This window comes from Podarcis cretensis (assembly GCF_951804945.1).
Source record: "Podarcis cretensis genome assembly, chromosome: 14".
Classification (NCBI taxonomy): domain Eukaryota; kingdom Metazoa; phylum Chordata; class Lepidosauria; order Squamata; family Lacertidae; genus Podarcis; species Podarcis cretensis.
The window spans coordinates 53676525-53700563 of record NC_137183.1 but is presented as its reverse complement, the minus strand read 5'-3'; the positions used below and the strand labels follow the sequence as shown (position 1 = coordinate 53700563).

General features: G+C 45.6%; 1 protein-coding gene across 8 annotated transcripts in view; it reads right to left on the bottom strand.

Annotated features, from left to right (window-relative positions):
• SDK1 (sidekick cell adhesion molecule 1) overlaps window positions 1–24039 on the bottom strand; it is a 659529-nt gene that overhangs the window by 67047 nt on the left and 568443 nt on the right. For all 8 annotated transcript variants that reach the window (XM_079953648.1, XM_079953647.1, XM_079953646.1 and 5 more), the window contains 4 exons: window positions 17610–17804; window positions 8809–9010; window positions 4489–4592; window positions 1292–1362 (listed from right to left, as the gene is read on the bottom strand). In XM_079953648.1, the coding sequence (XP_079809774.1) occupies window positions 1292–1362; window positions 4489–4592; window positions 8809–9010; window positions 17610–17804 (572 nt within the window). The remainder of the gene's footprint in view (window positions 1–1291; window positions 1363–4488; window positions 4593–8808; window positions 9011–17609; window positions 17805–24039) is intronic.

Below are 24039 nucleotides of genomic sequence, written 5' to 3'. Positions count from 1 at the left end.
GAGATAAATGGCAAGGGAAGCTCTTTCTTTTCTGCCTCCCTGATAATCATACTTCTGCCTTGGAAAATGTACTTTGCTGAAAGGTCAGGGCATCCTGCTCTTATCCGACTTTCATGGACAAAACCCAGCTTTTGATGGTAATGGATTATTTAGGATTTTCTGTCTATCTCTACGAGAGGCCCAGAGGATCTGCAGAGGCAGGTAAAAGTGATTATGAGTAGCAGCCAGCCAGGTCTGGAGGAGTGAGAATGGCTATTTGTTTACGCTGCAAAATTTGGACAAATTATTGGATCAAAACCAGAAATGGACTAGAACAAAGCGCCCAAGTTAAATTTAACACTAAAGGGATTTTGAAATCACTCTCGAACTACAGAACCATCACCTCATTCTACAAAGAAGTCTCAATTCATTCCAACGTGGGTCGAAACAATGAGCTGAGAAGCTTCAGTGCATTTCCAAACAGCATGTTAAAACATTGCCTTGTGCTGGGTAACCTATGATAACTGCTGTTTTGACTGTGTTTCCTCAGCATTTAGATAGTTTAAGCTTATTTTACATTTTTTTCATCTGAAAACTACCTCGCGTCTAAATTGCTGAGCACCCAAATAACATAAGCGTGGTAATGACATGTAATTGCCTTCAGTTCTTTCGATGTGGCTCGAGTGCAACTATCCCATTACATTTTCATGAAATAAAAAGCACGCAATTATCTAAACTACCACCTATTTCACATGTATTATCCACCCAAAATCTATCAACAGGATCGGCCTTTATTCCTAACACGTGGCCTTCCGCGGTCCTCTGTCTGCATTTCCGCTTGTTCCATTATACGACTGACTGGGAGGTGAGCTGCTGATTGATGCCTACACACACCTCCTTGGGTGAAAACATTCAACACACCTTGCATTTGTTCAGCATGTTGTAACTGAGAGTGTTAATGCTGCATGAACAAGGTCTTCTGCGCAAGCTAAGCCACACCGCAATAGACATCAGTGAGACAGCAGCAACTGTTAACATAGATAGTGATGAAATGCAGGGAGACTCAACCAAAGTGTGTGGTCTCAGGGCAAATTCTGGTTCGTGTGCATGCAAGGTCTTGGCTGGGAGGGCATCCAGTGGCTGCGGGATTTCAATCTTGCACCCTCCTCAGAAGGTTAGAGGTGTGCAACTTCCCCTCTGCCCCCACGAGTGACTGGAAAAAGGTAGGAATCATTTGGACCACCAGCCCTTGTGTATTTCCCAAGAGCCTGCTTTTCTGTGCTCCCCCCCCCAACTTTTATATGCTACTAACCTTCCACTGCACGAGGACAGAAGACGTGGTATGCGGGGTCACGGAAACAGAATTTGGTGGTTCGCCTGGTACTAAATATGGATATATAAAGGAAACAGGCATTAAAGTGAGAAACAAGCAGAGAACGCATTCTGTTGCTGGAAGTTCTTCCTTGCCTGGCTTGCCACAGAGGCACTGCTGTGCTGCAAAGGAGCGAGTGGGGGCCTCCCTCCCGCCATTTCCCCACCCCACCTATGAGAGGCCCAGCTGCCTGAACCTGCTTTGAGCATCTATCCTACCTGTGCAGCAAATGCACGGAATGTATCAGGGACAAAGCCGGGGAAGCTTATCAGGCGCTCCCAGCTCTCCACACTAAAATGCTCCACTAGCCGCAGCGGGTTTGCTCAGCAAAATAAATCCTCTGAGTTTGCTGAGGAGGTGAGCAGCTTTTACAGTTAATCATTTCTGTTGTATAGAGGCCAGTGGGGGCCCTGGGTTTTCCAAAACTCAACCCGAAGTGCACTTTGGGAAGGATATATCTATCTATGTAGACATATATAATGGGAATGACCCCCAGAACATCAGCTGCGCTAGTCTGCTGCAGCAAAAGAGAGAGAGAGATGAGACAAACCGTGGCAGCTTAAAGATAAGGATGGGATTCAAAGGCCAACTTTCAGCACATCCCAAGGCTTGCGGGCACCTCTGGGGATTTCTGCCTCCTGATATGGAGCCACAGACCCTACCCCTGCCTTTGAAACTCCATTTACATCCAATTCCCAGGAGACACAGGGAGAAACACCAGCCCAAAGCTTGCTTGGAAGCCCAAAGATAGTTGTAGGGTCATCTGCATTGCAAATGGTTTATTTTCAAAGGAGCTCGCCCTGATGTTGGTGGATTTATAACAGCCAGGCATTTTATGATCATCTCAGGTAAAACTAAGATTATAGAGTTCTTGACAATATGCTCAGTGAGGGCTAATTTACTTAAACAATTTTTCCAACTTGGAATCAGTGCACATTCAACTTTGCAGTTGATTTGCCTGTCCAGAGAACAGCACTAGATGCTCCCATGCATGCTGTTTTTCATGTGTTATGCTAAAAGGAGCTTCTTAAGCTATTATGCACTTTGCACATCACTTATGAATGCTCTTAACGGAGAGTTTATGAATAACAGAGAGTTTTCAGAAGAGACTGAATGTACACTGCAGCCAATGCGGGTTTTAAAACAAAGATGATCCAAAGTAAACTTGACACATGAAAGCCGCACAAACTGGAGTCACTCATCTTTACAACTGCAGAGTTGCTGTCCAAGAGGAATAGTATCCTCCACATTACAGCCACAATCCAGAAGTTCTTTGGACATGTGGGGGGGATGCAATGGACACACCCCGCTCAAGCTTCCTCCTATCTGCAAACCCATTCACTCATGAATTCCTCCTCCAAAACTATTTGAGCATTGCAAAAGTCCAAATGTGTGAAGCAGAGCACCCTCTTCCCTGCAAGTGCCCACTCCTGCTTTCCGCAGGAAGAAAGGGGTGGTGGTGTTAGTAGACAGGATTCATTAGCATCCTTTAGTTAGACCCCCCCCACCTCTGTTATCTCTTTTGCAGGGAGGGGTAGATAACAGCAGAGGTGCAGTGGGAACACATTTAGAGCTTGGTCTTATCCACACTTTGCTCTTTCCAGGCACAGTCTCCAACTGAAAGCTCCATGTCTGAGCACTTACCCCAACCTCCAATGCTTTGCCTGCAAAAACCCACTCTTCAAAGCTCAATCAGAGTGAGCTTCAATCTGCAGAAAACCTGAACTGAGTTTGCTTCAACTGAGCACTAAAGTTCAGGGCGGGGGGAAGCCTGGACATGGGGCATGGAAGTGCTAGACTCTGCCTGGAAAGAGCAAGGCAAAGGGTGCGTATAAGCCTTCTGTCCTGGAATGAAGGGGGGTGGGACATGATCTGAAGTGTAGTCACAGATTTTGAGAGGAGTGAGCTCACATTTTCCACCCAGCTCCATTCGATGCTTTCTGTAATACCTCTCTTCCCAATGCAATGCTGGAGAAAGATCTGGGCATGCATCTTCATCTCAGATCAAGATCTGTTCCCAATAACACACCAGGAATCTCAAACACACACACACACACACACACACACACACACACACACACACACACACACACGTTCTACTGACTGGGCCCAAGCATGCCATTGCCTGTGTTTCAGCAGGACAGCTTGCCAAAAGTTGTATCCTCTGAAGCTCACTGGTTCAGCAATATTGGTCAATTGAAGAAACCGTTGTGGTTTCACTTGCACTTATGGAGCCTCAGATTTCAGCCTGATTCTTCACGATGTGAGCATCTTGTCTCCCGAGAAAGACAAAGTTCCTGTTGGACCAGTGTACCTGTTTCTCTATTGACCTGCTAGATTGTTTATCAGTGTACCTTTTGGCTCATGCACCTGTCCGCTACCACCTTGTCTTGCCTTTCCTCAGTCTTACCATCAGGCAATTACTTTCCTTTCGCCTTCTGCCTGTCCACTGGGGATGTGGATGTGCCTCTGTACCCTAACCCTGGATACCTTAAAGACTGCCTTGAATAGGAAAGTTCATGTCTACATCAAACAACCGTACACATGCACCAAACAATTACTGTACTCCATTTATTTATTATTATTGAACAAAAAGCACCTGAAACTCATCCGAGACAAAAGGGTGGGGGGAGAAGCACTTTGCAATTGTAAATTGCTTTTTGCCTCTACAAACTAGCAGTCTAAAATGTTCGTGCTTGGTGGACATGCACTCCCCCCCCCCATTCAATCGTTTAGCACTTCTGCAGCCTGAAAGTGGATTTGGAGTGAAAACAATTGGAGAAAGTTCTCCAAACATAGGCTCAATTCTACATTCATTTTTAATGTTCCTTGTTAAATTATTCAATTTCAGGAAAGATAATGGTTCGTTAGCACAGAACCTGGAAGACAATCAAACGGGGTTTAAATCAGCAAGATTCATTATCTGAAGGCACTGCAGGGCAGTTCACTGTTGAGGAGGCTAAACTGTGCTACTGCCTCTGTCAATAGCGCCCAAATGGTGAGTTTTAGCCCTATGCATCTTCCTGTCCCCTAATCCTGAGGTGCAATGCTGGGACCGAGTGCACTGGGGGATGGATCCCCTGGGTTACTGTGAAAGAGAAACAGCTATGCTCAGTTTTGAGCTGGGGCGCCCTTACCATCCTGCAGCGTTGTGACTGCTTCCGTCTCGGCTCCAAAGTCACTGTCGCCAATATCGTTGGTCGCTTTCAGGCGCAGCTTGTAGGAAGTAAATGGGTTGAGTCTGCAAAATGGGAAAGGGTTAGCAGAATGGGGATCAATGCTTCTCTCTGGCTATCCACAGCTGCCTGGAGCAGCTCTCCCCACAACAAATATTGTAAGCGCAGCTTGTATTACCCAGTATGTCTTCCTTTTCCTGAAGCCACACTATTGCACCATGTTAAACTGTGGAATTTGCTTCACCGAGAAGCAGGGATGGCCACCAATTTGGATCGCTTTACAAGAGAGTGGAGGCAAATTCATGGAGAGGGCTATCAATGGCTAACAGCCACAATGGCTGCATTCTGAAGCAGTATGCCTTGGAACATCACTGCTGGCAATCCCAGGTGGGGAGTGCAGCGCAGTCATACTCCAGTCCTTCTTGCCTTTGGGCTTGACTGCTGTGTGGAAGAGAATGCTGGACTGGATGGGCCCCCTTTGGCCTGATCCAGCTGCAGCCAGGCTCTTCTGATCCAGTTCAGAGGCACGAGCTGAAACCCAAACACCCCCTTTGCAGGGTTCCTGTTTCTCAAGTGCTGCTCACGCACCTCAACATGACCTTTCTTTCCCGGTGATGGTCAAATAACACCTGCCCTTGCTCCACTTGCAGGAGACAACAGTGGATTAATCCAAGGGCAAGCAGAGCAAATGGAAGAACAGATGAACAGATGATGTGGGCTCCCAGCCACAAGGATCTTGGCTAATCTAGGAGACTGTGCTCCAGGAGTGCTGCTTTTTAATCGCGGTTGTGTTTCCAACTAATAGTGTTACTCAGCTTATTTAACACAGACAGTGACAGGGGATTCCCTGCAGGCTTTCTGTGTACTCAGTGACTTTAAGATATGCAAAGACTGACTTCCAGCTGAGGTGACTTCAGCAGAGCTTCCAGCATAGCCAGCGGGAGGCTCCCTTTGAGTCGCTAACAAGGTCTGCTCGGGTCCAGAGTCCCGCGTAATAGGCTTAGCTAATTAATCGGTTGAAGCCAGTTGCTGGGCTTGGTCCTGAAGGGCCAACGAGCAATGCAGATAAGATTACCAGGGACGGAATATTCAAACGTGGTGGGATAAAACAGGAGTGCGCTAAATTGCTCTGAGCAGCCCCCGCAGGGAAAATGCTCTTAGGAACCTGGCGACACATTTGCCCCTCCTTGGATCTTGGTAAGAAGAAGAAGAAGAAAAAGAAAAATGAAGACGGAAGACTGGCTGCTATGCACATGCATGCTCTAGAGTTGCCGCAATCATGGAAATTGCAGAGGGAGAACAACCTGTGGGGCTGCAAGTTATATTTCTCCGTTGGATTGAATGGGGAAGTGGGAAAGGGGCAGCTGTCCTATTAGACCGCAGGATATAGCTGCTATTTGATCAATTCTTTCACAACAGGACAGGGGTCCCCAACCTTTTTTGGGCTAGTGAGAATATTGAGGAAGTGCTGTGTGTACCAATCAAAAAAAATGGTTGTGTGGCACAGTACAAAACTAAAGAGAATATAGTCACTTCTGCTCCCCCTGGAAAACCTCAGACTTGCCCTGGGAAGTCAGCTATGTCCTGGTGGTCCTGCTTGTGGAAATCACACAATATTCACACACACACATCCAATATATACACAATGAGGATGTTGTAGTCTAATAACAACAGGGAGCTTTCCCCAAGACCAGAAGAAAACATACAGGTTGGTCATATCTCTCTCTCTCTCTCTCTCTCTCTCACACACACACACACACACACACACACACACACAAACACACACTGCTGCACACATACAGACCACAAACACACAAATACCACTCTCTCTTTCTCAGTCACTCACTAATGCACAAACATATCACACAGACATCTCTCCCTCTGTCTCTGCCCAAGTGCATCTCTCCCTCTTTGGGCTCGTCCATTCCACTTCTCCAAATACAGCACAGTCCTTCATACATATACAAATATGGTTTTGGTTTTTTACCCTGGCCAAAACTACATTTTGCATTAAACTTGTAGTAAACAAATCTCAGAATCTGCACACACACACACACAAACACACACACACACACACACACACACACACACACACACAGACATGTACATGACGCTACATTCATTGGGCTGTATAAGAATATAAATCCATGACAAACCCACAACAGCAGTACCAGTAAAACAATACAGTCCCATAGAATTGGTGCCTATGGCTTCATGTAACAGCCCTGTAAGCACATCAGAATCAATGCTCAATAAACAGACCACCCCTGTGCCCTGCAGCCCTTTATTTTGATGGTGAAAATGATTGCCCGACGAAGTAATTCCTCACACTTGAACATTTTCAAACTGCAGTGAGCTGGTAGTTTCTAATTTGATGCCAAAAATCCGCATCCCATTAGCCAGTTTCCTTTGCTGGTATGCCAATAAGATTTTCAAAAGAGCCTCATTTCCTTCAGAGGGCTGTGTGTGTGTGTGTGTGTGTGTGTGTGTGTGTGTGTGTGTTATGAACAGCAAGTGGCAAGTCTCCTTGTAGGTACAGGGTGGCTTCAGCAAGCAATCACTTCAAGAATTTTAATTCCAGCACAATCTAATGAAGGCTGGATAACGCAGTTTAAACAGGGCGATGTTATCTCTCTATTCCTCAGTATGGCCATACAGATAAAATTGCCCTCATTTCATCTGAAAACAAGATAAGGAACTCACAGAGACAGAATCTCAATGCAGCAGAGGGGAATGAATATCAAGTATCGCTGCAAAAAAGGGACTTTGCAAAGGTCTGGGTTTTCCTGCATTTCTGACGGGCTGGGCAAGGAAAGGAGGAGGAGGAGAAGGCGGAGGAGGGGAAAAGCCAGCCGTTTGCCAATTATCTCATGTTAAAACAATTGGAAAACAATTTGTCTGGGTTTAAAATTTCACTCTCCCCTCTGATAAAGACTTTCCACATGGAGTCCAACTGAGAATGAGGGCTGCTGCTCCCCCCCCCCAAAAAAAAACAAGACTGGAGGGAGAACAGGGTGGATCTTTGCAAGCTGCCATCATGCTACCACACGCCCACCAAGGCAAAGCACAAATCTGCACGGAACTTGTTCACCTACACTGATTTGTCAGAATATTACTGCTGTAGACTAGAATCAGTAGCACTTCCTTTAAGGCTGGGGTGGGGGAGCAGTCACGACTATTGCATTACACATTGCATATCTGCAGTCAACCTAAGGCTGAAGGAAAGCAATGTCTCTGCACACCACTTAACACAGTGCCATAGAATCCAGCTTCTGTCCCTTTTACTGCATCCTGTTTCATGTGAACAAGAAAGCAAGATCAAAATGATGGATCAGGCCAATCATCTATCTGATCCAGCATCCTGTTCTCACGGTGGCCAATCAGATGCCTGTGGGAAATCCTTAAGCCTCTCCCCTCCTGTAGTTCCCAGCAACTGGTATTCAGATAGATTGCTGCCTCTGATGCTTGAGGCAGAGAATACCCAGTGTGCCTAGTCTCTCCTCCGTAAATTTGCCCAATCCTATAGCCGTCCATCACACCCACCCACCTCAGAGTCCTTGTAAACCATTCAAGGGCACCTGGGATTTCAAGGTGGAGTTGGAAGAGGGGCACAGGACTGCAGATTTGTGCCAGGACTAGAACCATATGTACAAACATAATCAATAACCTATTACTTTATTCTGGATGAATTCCCAGAGCCACAACCCAAAACCTATTCACTCCCAGAACCACTGCATTCACTTTAGCAGGCCTGCATTAGAGCAACTAGATGGAGGGTTGCCGCTTGATCCTCTCTTTGCAAGTCAGGTCTTCAAGTATGGACAGTTCCACACCATACATGTGTATATTCAATGCACATGACTTCCTTGAAAGAATCATAGGAACTGAAGTTCATCACAAAGCTATCATTTGCAGCACCAATAGCAAACTACAGTTACCAGGGTTATTTGGGGGAAGCCATGTAGATAAATTTATTGTCATTGTCCGTATATACACAGTATACACAACAACGAAAATCAAACACCCAAGACCGGATTCACATACACATTTGCACGTATCTCCAACACTCTCATCCTATTCAGACATAATCTATCAAAACATACATAATCCAGAATATATGTATGTGTGCTGAATGTGCCTCAAATTCTGAAGCAATGCCATTGACCCCCTTCCTACAATGATGGAGGAGTCTCTCTGGGCCTCCGAGGTCAGAAGGTGCTACCTGTGGTCAAGGTGTGCTGTGTCTCCTGCCATTTCTGGCTGTGAGTTTCTCTGTGGTACCTGTCAATTGAGCAGGAAGTAGCTTCATGGCTGATGGATGAAGAGTATGTTTGCCACTCGCCGCCGGGAAGCTCCTTAGTTTGCACCGTGAAGTAGCGCACCGGAGAAGACCCATCGCTCCCAGGAATCCAATGTAGCTGCAAACTTCGGGATGTCACTTCGGACTGGGGGACTTTCAGGTCACTGGGAGGAGCCGGTCGTTCTGGAATGAAATATAAAAGTTGTTATTCTTAGAAAAAAGTTTAGATGGTAGGCAATAAACAGAAGATCCCCAAATGCAGCGACACTGAGCCCAACTTGTTCTCCCATATGTTAATAATAATATAATAATAATTTATTATTTGCACCCCACCAATCTGGCTGGGTCTCCCCAGCCACTCTGGGCGGCTTCCAACAAAGATTAAAAATACATTAAAGAAAGAGGGGGGGTTTGCCCTGCCAGACTTAAGGTTGTATTATGAATCAGCAGCTTTTTGCTGGCTGAAAGACTGGCTGCTTCTTGAAAACACTGACGTTTTAGATTTGGAAGGATTTAACAATGCTTTTGGATGGCATGCATATCTGTGGTATGACAAGGTTAAGATTCACAAGAATTTCAAGAACCATATTGTTAGGAAAGCAGTGTTTAATGTCTGGACAAAATATAAAGACTTATTAGAAAATAAGACCCCAAGGTGGCTTTCACCTATGGAAGCTAAAGCTGTGAAAAGACCCAATATGGAGGTCAAATGGCCGAAATACTGGGAAATATTAGAAAGAGATGGAGACAATTGGAGAGTGCAGAGTCTGGAGAAACTAAAAGACAAAGTGCGAGATTGGTTACATTATGCTCAGATTAAAGAGGCTTTTAAATTGGATAAAAAGTTAGGATTCCAGGTGGAAAAATCGAAACTGGAAACAGAACTGTTAGAACCTAAGACTAAGGTACTTTCAAGAATGTATAACTTGTTGCTGAGGTGAAATACACAGGATGAAACGGTTAAATCAGCTATGATAAAGTGGGCACAGGACATTGGGTATAACATTATGTTTGCTGACTGGGAAAAGTTATGGACCACCGGTATGAAGTTTACGGCATGTAATGCCTTGAAAGAAAACATTATGAAAATGATATATAGGTGGTACATGACCCCAGTCAAGCTAGCAAAAATATATCACCTGTCAGACAATAAGTGTTGGAAATGTAAGGAAACTGAAGGAACGTTCTTTCACCTCTGGTGGACTTGCCCGAGGGTTAAGGCCTTCTGGGAAATGATATATAACGAGCTGAAAAAGGTATTTAAGTATACCTTCCCTAAGAAACCAGAGGCCTTCCTTTTGGGCATTGTCGGCCAGAGGGTGCTAAAGAATGATCGAACATTTTTTATGTATGCAACAACAGCAGCAAGGATACTTGTAGCTAAATATTGGAAAACTCAAGATTTGCCCACGCTGGAAGAATGGCAGATGCAACTGATGGACTACATGGAGCTGGCAGAAATGACTGGCAGAATCCGAGACCTGGGAGAAGAAGCAGTGGAGGAGGATTGGAAGAAATTCAAGGATTATTTACAAAAACATTGTAAACTATATGAGTGTTAAGAAGGATGAGAGATTTGAAAATAACAGGGCACCATAAAGTTAGTTGAAAAGATTATGAGAATGCGTGAATTGTATGAGAATAATAAACTTTGAATAAATATTATGTCAAAATTAGGTATTTAAGATATAGATAAAATTTTCAAAGTTAGGGACAAAATATTGAAAATGTGTATATTAAGAATGGAAATAAGGTGATAAATTGCTGGCTAAAGTTTTATTAATGTGGAATGCAGGAGCGGGAGATGTGAGGAAGTCCAAAAACGAAGAAAAGTTGGTCATTATATGATGCTAAATTTTATGTTTGTTTTTTCTTTTTTTTCTTTTTTTTTTTTGCCTATGCTGTTTTTTCTCTTTACTGTATTAAAAAAAAAAGCCCTTAATAATTATTTTTTTTTAAAAAAAAGATTAAAAATACATTAAAATGTTGTTGCATCAATGCTAAAAGAGGCAATACGGCATGTTGTACACTGAAAGAAAATTATATGAAAATGATGTACCGGTGGTATTTGACTCCCAGTAAGTTAGCAAAAAATGTATAGGACAAGTACAAATATCTACTGGAAATGTAAAGAAAAAGAAGGTACCTTTTATCATATGTGGCAGACTTGTATGGTAATGAAAGCTTTGGAGATGATATATAATGAAGTGAAAAAAATGTTTAAAACAACCTTTGTTAAAAAAACAACAAGCAGAAGCTTTTTTATTAGGAATTATAGGCACCAACATTCCAAAGGAGCAGAAAATACTTTTTATGTATGGAACAACAGCTACCCGGATGTTACTAGCACAGAGATGGAAAGGAGACAAGAGAGAAATGGCAAACCAAGCTGATGGGACTATGCCAAAATGGCAAAACTGACTGGAAAACTCAGAAACCAAGAGGACAAAAACTTTATAAAAGAATGGGGAAAATTTCTAAGTTATTTAGGAGACCACTGTAAGCAGATGGAAACACTGGCAGGATTTTGATTTCACTTGTAGTTTAACAAATACCATGGACATTATGGACTGATATAAAAGTTATATGGAGGAATATGCAGTTGTAAATGTTCAAAATGGGACCCCATGGAGGGGATGGGGGGGGGGGAAGTTGCAAGATTCAGAGGAATCTCTGTATATGGATTTATATTTGGATTTTTACAAATATAAATTTGCAAAATCAAATAAAAATGATTTTTAAAAAGAGGCAATTCTGCTCCCTGTTGAACAGCCCTTGCTTCTCTGGGCCTTGAGGAAAGTGAAAGCAAAAAGGAAGCTTCACAAGGGTCACCAAGGTCAGAGAACACCTGTGGTTTCCACAGGTAGAATCAATGCAAGGCTGAGATGAAATGGTTGTGGAGAACTTTGCCTGAGAAAGCCCATAGCCATGGCTTGAACAGAGGCTGCATGAGACTGAAATTTCCTTATTGAACTCTGCTCCAATTTTCCATCCTGCATAGATACTTCCACCCAGGTTCTTGCCCTCTGTTCCAATTCTCCCTCCCTCCTCCAGTCGTCACTGGCGTCATGCTCCAGTCTAGCACTTAGATCCTACACCCTGCCAAGTTCAATGTGTTTTCTGCAAGCGCTGAGGTGATGCCCCAGTTTGCCAAAGGTGACGCAGGTGAGATGGAGAGGAAGGAACAGACGCCCACACTTGTAAAAGGCCAGATTCAGCTAACAGAAAGCCTCGATCAATATAACTTTTCTCTGTACCATGTTCATTCTGTTTTTATGCCAATCACAACATTATTCCAGCCCTAACACCACTCCCCCCTTGTGTTCTAAGAATGTGAGCTATTATTTCTTCTTATGAATATAACATCCCATGTCAGCCTTGGTTCAGTTCAGTTTTTGTGTGTTTGACTCATGAAGTTCTATTCTGTTATTTGGGTTATATGGATAAAATTCAACAAAAATATTTTTTTTAAAAAGGGAAAATCTAAAACACATTCATATTTATAAAGGGCAGGGTTAAAGCATCCCACCCCATCCCACCCACCCACTCAAGGAGGCCACAGATAATTTAAAGCCAAAGGCCTGGCGGAAAAGAAATGTTCAAGTAATCAAACAGGGCATTTTTATGAACTCCTCTTTACGATTATCTGCAACATCCCTTGTTTGTTCCCAGGCAACTCTGCCCAAGACAGCAAGGAGCCATAGCCCTCCGAGTAAACCCTGGGGAGTCAATGCCGTGCTCTTGAACTGCTCCCCTCAGTCCTAGCCAGCACGGCCGATGGCTGGGAACGATGGGAGCAGACGTCTAGCAAGGTCACGTGGTACTCAGTGCGGAAAATTTCTTGCCCCCCCCCTGCCCCACATTCAAATTATTAAAAGAAGGAAAAATAAGATACAGTCACAAGTGTTATTTTCTGGTTCATTTACTGAACATTGTGAGCATAAGCAGCTTTGGCTTAGCGGCCCAGGAGGTCATCCAAGGCACCCGCACCCTGCAGAACCCAACAATTGTTGGTGGCCGCTGTGGCCTTGCCCTCTGCGCACAGGCCACTGCTTCCTCGGCAGGCTGCCGCCATGGCCCCAAAAACCCATCCGCTGCTGGCGGGGGGCTAAGGACGTCAGCCTTGGCAGCATCAGCCCTTTCCTTGCCTTCGCCCCGCCTGCAGCCCGCAGCTGATTGGCCAGCTGGGTTGGGGGTGGGGTGAAGGTCCTAAGGGAAGGAGGGTGGCATGCGGGACCTGGGAAGCCCCACCCACTTCTCGGAGAGGAGCTTCAATAAGTTTATTTTTAAAATGCAGTGGTACCTCTGGTTGCGAACAAGATATGTTCCGGAGCCCCATTCGCAACATGAGCAGAACGCAACCCGCGTCTGCACATCTGCACATGCACGGGTCATGATTCGCCGCTTCTGCGCATGTGCATGACATCATTTTGAGCGTCTGCACATGTGCGAGCAGCAAAACCCAGAAGTAACCCTTTCTGGTACTTCCGGGTCACCACAGGACACAACCTAAAAAGATTTAACCAGAAGCAAACGTAACAAGAGGTATGACTGTACTTACTTTTTTTCCAGTTTGTCACCCTCCCTTCAGTGATGGCACCCGGGGGTGGGGGACCGCCCCACAGCACCCTCTTCCTACACCACTGGATGGGAGTCCTGCAGGATCCCTGGAGGGCAGCTCATTTGCCGCCCTGGAATAGATAGCATTAAGCTGAGGAGATTTGCCTCCCCTAGCAAAATGGACACTTCCCACATGGTTGTGTTGCACACACATGCGCCAATATCCCTGCAGTGCCGTACAGCAGTTTAGGGCAAGCCCGATGAGCGAAGCAGGCAGGGACTCTTCTTGAGTCCCTGCACTTAATCACTCTGAAGCGCCAGCGTTAAATAAGCCAGCCTCTCACAAGCAGCCAGGAAATCTCTGGAGGCAGTGAATGGTTAACCCTCTCACACGATGAAGGGACGCCATACTAGAGCGCTCTCACCCTGGAACTGTCTCTCCAAAGCAGCACCCATTGATTTCAACCGAAAAACTCAATAGAGTGAGGAATAATTGTTTAATTGTTTATCATGGAGCTTATCGATTCTGATTAAAATGTGTGGCATGTAATAAAGCAGGCATTGATCAGCGAAGCCACGGTGGCTGGCCTCTAAACAACTCGTTTCATCCCACCCCATTGGCTCCCGATTCCACAAAGAGGGACGTACAGCAGCTCGGGAACCTCCAGCCACTTCCCACAAAGAAGAGTTTGTCTCCTGAGTTCCTCTCTTGCCCTGCCTCCCTGGGAACGTTTGCTTTATGGCTCAGCACCTCTCAGCAGCCCTCTATCAGCAGACATGCCAGAAGAATAGAAAGCCATCAGCTTCAGAGATGGCGGGAGCCTTACAGGGCGATACAAAGGTTGGCGCTTAAGTGCTCAGGGTTATTCTTTTGGAGGAAGCAAATGTTTGCTGGTCCCCCAGGGGGGTTGGATTCTCTCTTCTCATGTGTGTACCTTAAAGCAGGAACCACGGCTGACTCTTGCATTCTCTCTCTCTCCCTCATGAAATTTATATACTCTTTAAAGGTAAAGGTAAAGGTACCCCTGCCCGTACGGGCCAGTCTTGACAGACTCTGGGGTTGTGCGCCCATCTCACTTAAGAGGCCAGGGGCCAGCGCTGTCCGGAGACACTTCCGGGTCACGTGGCCAGCGTGACATCGCTGCTCTGGCAAGCCAGAGCCACACGCGGAAACACCGTTTACCTTCCCGCTGGTAAGCGGTCCCTATTTATCTACTTGCACCCAGAGGTGCTTTCGAACTGCTAGGTTGGCAGGCGCTGGGACCGAGCAGCGGGAGCGCACCCCGCCACAGGGATTCAAACTGCCGACCTTTCGATCGGCAAGTCTCAAAGCGGTTCGCAAAAATGATAAAACAATAAAATTTATCGCTAAAAAAATTGCAACCAACCATAGTTTAAAACATACAGAAAGTTTAAACCACAATAGAACAGACTAAAGTAAATTAAAATGCACGCAAACTTTCTAAACTTCTGGGTAAAAAGGTAAAGGTAAAGGGACCCCTAACCATTAGGTCCAGTTGTGACCGACTCTGGGGTTACGGCGCTCATCTTGCTTTATTAGCCGAGGGAGCTGGCATACAGCTTCCGGGTCATGTGGCCAGCAGGACTAAGCCGCTTCTGGCAAACCAGAGCAGCGCACGGAAATGCCGTTTACCTTCCTGCCGGAGCAGTACCTATCTATCTACTTGCCCTTTGACGTGCTTTCGAACTGCTAGGTTGGCAGGAGCTGGGACAGAGCAATGGAAGCTCTCCCCGTCGCGGGGATTCGAACTGCCGACCTTCTGATCAGCAAGTCCTAGACTCTGTGGTTTAACCCACAGTGCCACCCGCGTCCTGAGCTTCTGGGTAGGCTTGTCTAAAAAAAGAATTCCATGAAGGCACCTGCCTGATATCAATTGGCAGGGAGTTCCAAAGTGCTGGTGCTGCCACCCTAAATAATCTAGTTCTTTGAAATAATGTGGGGGGGTCTTTCTATTGTCCCTCCTTCAAACAGGGCGAGAAAAAGTGATTTCTTGTTAGCAGCAGGGATTGCCATGCAGAATCTCGCAGCTCCACTCCGGGCAGGCTGCATCGAAAGCCTAAAGGGCATCTCTGTAACACTGAAATCCATAGGATTATAGAAATCCAGGGCTGCTTTGGTCTTAACAAGTGCACTGGGCTATAAGGAGCTCAGGACATGCTTTGTATTTCTACATAACCGACTGACACATAGGTTCCTAAAGGAGCTTAAAGGATTACAGAGGTGCCCAATTCCCAGTCCAATGTGAATGAAATTTAAATTTTGGAGTGTCCAACTCCCAAGTGCTCCACCCCAATTTTAGGGTGGAAAAAGTGAGATGCTGATCATAGGGTTGTCGTCAGAAACACCAACCCCACGTCCAGTTTCTCATTCTCTTCCCGCAAGGGGAAAACAGGGCAGGATGTGGTCACATCATACGCACAGCCCAGCCCCAGCAGCACCCTAGAATATGGAACAGGGGAGGGGAAATAAACGCTTTTATGTTGTCATCACCTTACAAAACATGACAGAGAGAAGAAAAAGGGACTGGATGCACAATTGCCATTTTGCGTGGCAGGACTGTGACCCACATCCTTTCCAGTTTTGCTCAAATGTGACAGTAAAACAAGAGCCACACCACACGGTATGGAAAGATGCTGGTTTATCCTGCAAACCTATTTCCGAGATCCTCCGTCAACTGTGCCTCCCTGGCTCATCCTCATCTCGTGTCTGTGCTTGCCTTTAGATATTAGGCCATTTGCCATTCTAATGAAAGACCAGCTCCATCAGACCTACTCTCCCCTCAGCTGTCACCTGGCAGAACCTCTTCCACCCAGCTGCCTCCGTGGGAGAGATGAGAAGCAGGGCTCATTCATCAGCCTTGCTCTCTCAGGCACCCCCTGCCCCTGAACTGTTTCTGTGCCACCTGGTCATTACAAGTGCTACTATTAAAGTAGTGGTGCCTGAGTTTGCTTTCTTCCTCTCCCCTCCCTGTCCCTTTCCCCTTGCATGTTGCGTTTTGTTTAAGATTGTAAGCCTGTGGGCAGGGCTATCTTGTTTTAATTTATTGCAAGTAAGCTACTGGGAGCCCTTTTAGCTGAAAAGTGGGGCACAAATGCTTCTATATGGACGCTGCTGGGGAGGTGCGAAGTAAAAACTTACGAGTTTTATTTCCAAGTACCCTCCCCTGCACTTAAATGCATAGCTGTACAGCAAACCTCGCGCGTAGTTGCCCCCTAATTTTAGTACATGCACGGTCAATTTGTGTTTTTACGCCATCCAGTTCTTAGGAACCTAACTACTTTTCTCTCTGATTGCTCAGCAGGGTGTGATGTAGGCAGGACACAAGGCCATACATTAGGGGGGGGGGGAAGGCTGTATTTTATACAGCGGCTCTTGTATTCAGAGAACCCTAAGTGCTTAACAGTAATGGGGCCCATTGTTATTGCTACAAGAGCGAAGGAAATTATGTGATGCAGCTATTAGGCACACAGCAGTGTCTCTCACATAGTTTTGTTAAATTAGCTTTATCTTGGACAGGGAAGGAGAGCGGAGAAAGATGCTTTCCAGAACAAGAGTACTCTCCTTTCTGTTCTATGGAAGGGTGTCTATTTGGGGAAGGGGGGGGGAGGAAAGGGATGCTCACATGGATAGGCTTAAAGAGAATGGGATACTGCTCATTCAGAGATGCCTGACAGATGCAGATGGTTGTAAATGCCCAAAATTTCAGGGCATTTCACCAGGATCGCACAGGGCTTGGAGGTTGCAGCAGATGTGGCAGCAGACGTGGTTAGGAACTGGTGGGCCATCGGACTTAATTGGTGCTATATAGGATTTGAAGTACGTACCCCTCCCTGCCCCTCCATTTGGCATGTTCTAGTGCTATGTGCTGTCAATATTGCCTGCAAGGGGGGCTTGGTCCCCATCTGCTCACTGATTGTTTGCAAACAAATGGTTTTATTACAAAAGGCACCGTATATCTCCAGCATGACCTACTTGCAAATAAGCTGACCCTCTAAAAGACAACCCTGCAAGGTTAAGTGCATGGAATGGGTTGAGCCACAGAGGTCCAGGTTACTTCCTGAAACCTCTTAACCCTTCTATCCCAGATTGATCAGTGCAGGAGCATCAATGGTTGTTCCCTGAGTTGGTGAGGATCATTGGACAACTACAGGAAACAGAGTGTCATGACTGCACCCCCCCCCCCGCAGCTGCTGCCATTACCTCTCTTTTCCGTGGTGATGACTGTGGCTTCCAGAGGCTCCCCCCAGCCCTGCCGGGTCTTGGCAGACGCTCGGAAGATGTATGCTGACTCAGGGAGAAGATCTGTCGCCACAAACTGCCTGACGGTGGAGCCAACTTCAACAGTGGTGAACTTGTTTGGGCTGCTGGTTGCCAGACGGTAGGCGATTTGATAGCCTGAACGCAGAACAATGACAAGAAGAACATGGAGAGGTTAGTTTCCCCAGTCTTTTAGTAGAGGGAAAGAGCCAAGACTATTAGTACATCCTAATTACTTATTTATTTGAATGCAAAACAATGGAATTTGCTTCTTTTAGTGTTTACCAGCTGAGCTTTAGAACACACACACCCTCCTTCAACCGCCCGCCCGATGCAGTGTATTATCTGGGAAATTACTGGCTTGGTGATGAATGGAAAAGCCCTTCTGAGTGATAATCCACCATGAAATTTGTTTCACATTTCATTCTTTAAAAGAGCGAGATACGAGAACAGTTTCATCTTCCTCGAGCATATTGATGCGCTGTGAAAATGCCACCGATACCAAACAAAAGTAGACACATACACACACAGAGCGGATTTTGACAAGGCAAGGATGCTCGAGGAAATATATCAGCCTCTCCTTACCTCAAACCCCCAGAGAAGGGACTGAGCAGGGGATCTCAGCAGCCCTTCAAATAACAGGTGCCTAGGCAAGAGGCCCTAAACACAGACAAGATTCTGGTGCCCAATGTACTTTTTCAGAGTTCTTTCAGTAGAAAGACCCACAGTTCTCATCACACAGTCTGAGGGACAATCAAGCAGAGTGGCTGAAGCAGGCAGTGGTGTGTGTATTGGGGTATTTTATTTGCTTGCTCAGCACTCGAGCTTTCTTCCACCATGGTGATGAAGACAGTGCATGTAAAGCTCCCAGGGAATCTTCCAACAAGGTACTGACCAGACCCAGACTGGCTTATATTCGGGGGTGGGGGGGGCTGCATCATACACCAATGAGAAGATGCCCAGGGGCATGAGAGAATAGCTGGAGACAGGTGAGGGGTAAGAAATTACCCAGCCTCTGTAGAAGCCTTTCCAATAGTTCTCACTGGACTCATTACCTTGAGAGTCCTGCATCCAGTTCTGGACTCTCCAGTTTAAGGAGGACATTGAGAAGCTGGAATGTATGCAGAGGAGGGCGACCAAGATGGTCAATGGTCTGGAAACTAAGCCTTAGGAGGAATAGTTGAAGGAGCTATGTTTAGCCTGGATAAAAGGAGACTGGGAGGACATATACAGCCTGTCACATGGGAGATGGAGCAAGCTGGAGGTTTTTAAACAGAGGTTGGATGACCATCTGTCAATGATTCTTTAGCTGTGGTTCCTACATTGTGGGAGGGTTGGACTCAATGACTCTTGGAGTCCCTTCCACCTCAACAATCCTACTATTCTATGAGTCCAAGTATCTGCATCAGCGTAGCATCCAACAACATCTCATGGGCTACTCGTTGGAGGATGCACCAACTGCTCAAGCTCATTCTGCAAACACCTGCCAACATGCCAGCCTCGCTTTCTTCTGCAGCTCATGACAAACCCAGTCCAGCTGTTGAGCTCCAAAATCAATTTCTATCTGGGATGGCAGGGATGGTTTTGCTCATAGCGAGAACAGTTAAATGCTCCATCAAGTTACATGGTGGGGAGCATGGAGAACGGCAGCCAAATAAACCCCAAACAGAAGCAGCTGGTCTTGACTGTGACAGACATCTGCTAGCCCTCTGACTGTCCTTTGAACTCCAGAGTTCTGCAGAAACATGAAACTGATGCCCATCCCCTCCGTGGAACTTGATATCCCTGCTGCGGTTTGGAGATTCGCCAAATTTCAATTGCAATGAAAGAAAGGGAAAGTGGAAGCAAGAGAGCATTCTCCATGGATGGAGAACAGCAGATGGATGCTGGTGAAAGGAAAGGCTGGATGGACAGCATGCATCTCCTGTTGAAGAGTAGCATCGATGACTGAGGCAAGGCGAGAGGTAATAAAAGAGGATTTGGAATGTACTTTGTAGAGCCAATTTCATCCATACTATGTATTCTCATGCAGGCTTTGTAGCTTAATTGGGATACAGATGGTGGTAATTGTGTGCAGTGGGGCTAGTGATGCTTTTGCAGATATCCAGTCCTCTCCCTATATGTCATTGTCTTTCCCCACCACCATCCTGGAGGAAAGAGGATAATTTGTGGCAGCTGAATGAGAAAATGGATGCTTCTTTTGTTTCCCCAGTCAAAGTGTCATTGTGAGTCACGTCTCATATACTTTGCTGCTTCAGAGGCGCCAGAGGAGAAGACCATGTTTCATTGATACTCAAATTGCAGCAGACAAGAGTTGAGAGCAAGCCCAGTGGCTGAGGCCCATTTTGGAACTAGGAAATGCACAGATGAGAGATTAGAAGTGCAATATAGATTTTCAAACTTGGCTCTGTAAAATCAAGGACCTAAAGTGGGTTGTTGCTTTGCCAGAGCACCTGAACCACGTGTGGGAGCCAGGAAGGGTTACGAGGCGAGAACAACCAGAATCAAAACAGAGATGGGTATATGGTTCATTTTCAAACATGCATAAACGACTCTGCCCTTAATGACCAAAAACAAATAATTATGAAAAGATCAAAAGCCCCAACGTAGCTCTCATAGAATAAAAAACTAAAAAAACCCTTAAGAAAAGTGCAAATGTTTCTAATGTTGCCCTTATATTGTTACACGTCACCCCAATCCCCGAGTGCTTAGAGACTCCAGGGGTTCCAAGTGTTTTTCCCAGAGTTTGGTTTCCTTGGAATGAAGGTCAAAGAAGACTGTGGCATCTTTAGGATATATGGTTTTATTTACGCACATATGCAACCTGAGCATAGGATGCGGGGGCCCACAGCATTAACACTGAAACAGATTTTCGCTTCCCCATTAGGATTGTCTCTGTTCTCCAGCTTCTAGCATCACTCCACATACGCACAGACACACAACTCTGGCTATTGCTCTTTTACCAAGAAACATGTGGCATCCAGCCAGGTGAGGAGAGGGGAGGGAAATGTCTAACCCCCACTTTCCTGGAGAGCAACATCACTTAGTTGTAGCTCTTGCAACCTAGCTCATTCTTTGGGATGCAGATGAGGGCGCTCAACTGGCCAGCCAAAGCCATCTCCTTAACTGGTTTGGCAGGTCCTGCCCTCCTCTACTAGATTTTAGCCTTTACTGGATACAGAATCACAGGCCTGGAAGGGATGCAAAGATATCATCCAGACTGACCTTCCCCAAACTCATAATCATATATAGCTTTTGTTTAAATTGCTGCTATTTATTTATATAATTCCTGCCCCACTTTTTAGGCTAAGACCAAGCAAACACAAATGTTCAGTACAGGGACTAAACTGGAATGAGCAACTGACACCCATCCACCCAATCTATAAGAAAGGGATAGGCTCCAATTTTAAACAAATGCACATTTATTGCACAAGTAACTTAGATCCTGCCCAAACCTCTTCTGAAACCTGGATATTTTCTTTCTTCAGCATGACTTGTATTTAAAAATACCGGCTCTACATTCTATGTAAGAAATTGGCAGTTGATCTAGAGAAGAGCGAAAGGATTCATCCCATTCTTTGATCTGTTTGGAATCTGCAACATGTTAACAGGAACATTAGATGAACATTGTACCAGCTGGGTGCTATTAGGCATTCACATTAAAAAGAGTCAATCTTCAGAGATCATTAACTACGCTCAGCTCGTATAGCAACCAGAAAGAGAGAGAGAGAGAGACTCAATTTTGAATCTATTTAGTTTTACCCTTTGCAAATGTTATGTAGCCTGCCCAGGTATGTGTATCTCACAAGGCACAATGTGAAATCTAGGCCCAATTTAACAAATGCTACAGCACTTTATTTAACTATTTTAAAGCTTTGGAAAAGAGATCACATCAAGGGAGGTGCCAAAGGGGTGTGCTCTGACCTTTTCCAGTTTCTGTACACATGCAGAAAGCAGAACGAAAAGGCGCAGCAAGATTCAGCTGGGATAAAATAGGCTGGAGGAAGCAAGGCTCGGGGCGAGAGGAAGCGAGAAAGACACTGTCATGTGTAGGAAGCCGCGAGGAGTGCAAATGTTGGAGAAGAAATTAAAGTAAGCACTGAATCAAAACAAAAGCCTTAAGGGGAAACACAAAACATTACGAGGAAACCAACCCCAGTCCATAAAGTTATTAGAGTAAGTACACATGCTATCAAGAGCAAACTGTTTTGATCTGTTTCATTTCTTGCTCTGTTCCCCTTCAACTATAATGTCAAGTCAAGCATGTACAGGATTGATACAAGGGCATATTCAGCTATTAGTGCACTCAAACACTCGTTCAGCTGGTTGATTATAAGCATCTGCTTGGATTCTCTCAGCAAACGGCACCATCCATGCCCTCTACACGCATGGCTCTGTGTGTAAGGGACGGGGATTCCTACTGGGATCCACTTGAGATTCTTTCCCACTGTTGTCACCAGTCAATGGATGACGTCCCTGATCTCACGTAAAAGGGTTCAGTGTGTGGCCAAGTTCTATGTACTTCATGGGCCAAACTCACAATATTGTCGCACGCCACTCCAAACTCCGAGTGGCAAAAGACTTCAGGGGTGCCTGCCCTTTCCCGGGGTTCGTTTTCCTTGAAATGAAGGTCAGTGGAGGCTATGGTATCTTTAGGATACAGTGGTACCTTAATTCGTTCCGGAGGTCTGTTCTTAACCTGAAACTGTTCTTAACCTGAAGCAACACTTTAGCTATGGGGGCCGCCTGCTGCTGCCGCGCCGCCGAAGCACAATTTCAGTTCTCATCCTGAAGCAAAGTTCTTAACCCGAGGTAATATTTCTGGGTTAGCGGTCTGTAACCTGAAGTGCATGTAACCTGAAGCGTATGTAACCCGAGGTACCACTGTATATGGTTTTGTTTACACATACACACAACCTGAGCACAGGATGGAGGGGGCTCACAGCATTAAAAAACAAACATATTTGCCTTTTTTCAGGGATGCTCCAAGTCACCACTTTCAGTTCAGCACAGAGCAAGCATGTTTCTGTTTCTCCAGCCACCAGAATCAGCCAAAACTCTCCCTCTCACACAGTACCCCTTGGCTTATTATTCTCCATCCTAGGATGACATGGCATCTAGCCAGGTGAGCTGAGAAAAGGCCCACCCATTTACCTATATAGCAACAGAGCAACCTCTTTGGACATGAAAATGGCAGTACTTAACTGCCCAGCCAAAGTTAGCAAAGAATTGGTTTGGCTGGTTCATCAGGTTTGCTCTTGTGCATTCTTTCCCCGCTCCCAAAATTGTCAAAATATAACAGCCACCACTGTCCCCTTCCTTCACCTGCTCACCTCCAGGGCATGGAAGGGAAAATGTGGCAGCAGGAGGAGATTGGGGCAGGGAGAGAAGTGAGCTGGAATTCTGGATGTTGCCCATATGAATCAGCAGAACTGGAAGTATCTAAATTCTTGCATAAGTATTTCTAGGGCTTTCCTTGCCAGGCAGTTTTTCATCATTATCATTTATTTCCCCAAACATTAGAGTCTTTCTATGCCTTGAAAAAGTATTGCTGTTGCAACCTCATAACATATCCAGGCTCCATTCTATGCTGAGTCTGTTCCTCTATTTTTTTATTGTGATGTTCTTTACTACATTCAGCAATCTTTTGAATTCTGTTTTATACTGAGTTTCTACTCCTCATGTCTTAATGGCCTTTAAAATGCTTGCTGCATTTATTGCTACGTTGCTTCTGTAGCCCCAGGGCATACATTAATTTCTCTTTGAACACTTTCCATTTACCTCTATCGATTTCTCTCATTTGATTTCACCCAAGCAGTTTCCCTAGTCTTTGCTTCTTTTTTGTTGCAGAATTTTCCCATGGAATGATCTCACTTCTGCATTATTGCCATGTCTGGAGACTGCTTCACACAACCATTGTTTTGAGCTGATTTTTCAATCCATGCTCTGCTCCAAGTACAGACTTCACATTTATGTAGTACGAGGGGCTGCCCCCGCTGCTCCTGTTGCTTGCCTACCCCCACCAAACTTCCTACCCTCCTTGCCAACCCTCACCCCTCCTTTTATACCTCACCTGAATCCCCATCACCTCACAGCTCCTCTGTGTCCCTCCACCCCTTCTTTATTCAAACTTCTGATGCTGTTTAAAACCACCATTTTAAAACCCGCCTTTTCCTTTTCTCCCTCTCGCCCTGCCTTTATGCAAATCCTCTGATGGAGGCTTACATTTTTATGTATATAGGCAGGGCCGTCTTTAGCATATGTGCCGCCAGGGTGCAAAGATCCACCCAGCGCCCCAGCACTGTAAGTGATGAAATTAAAAAGTGCTGTTGTGAATGACAAGCGCCACCACTGGTGCGGTGGGTTTTTGATA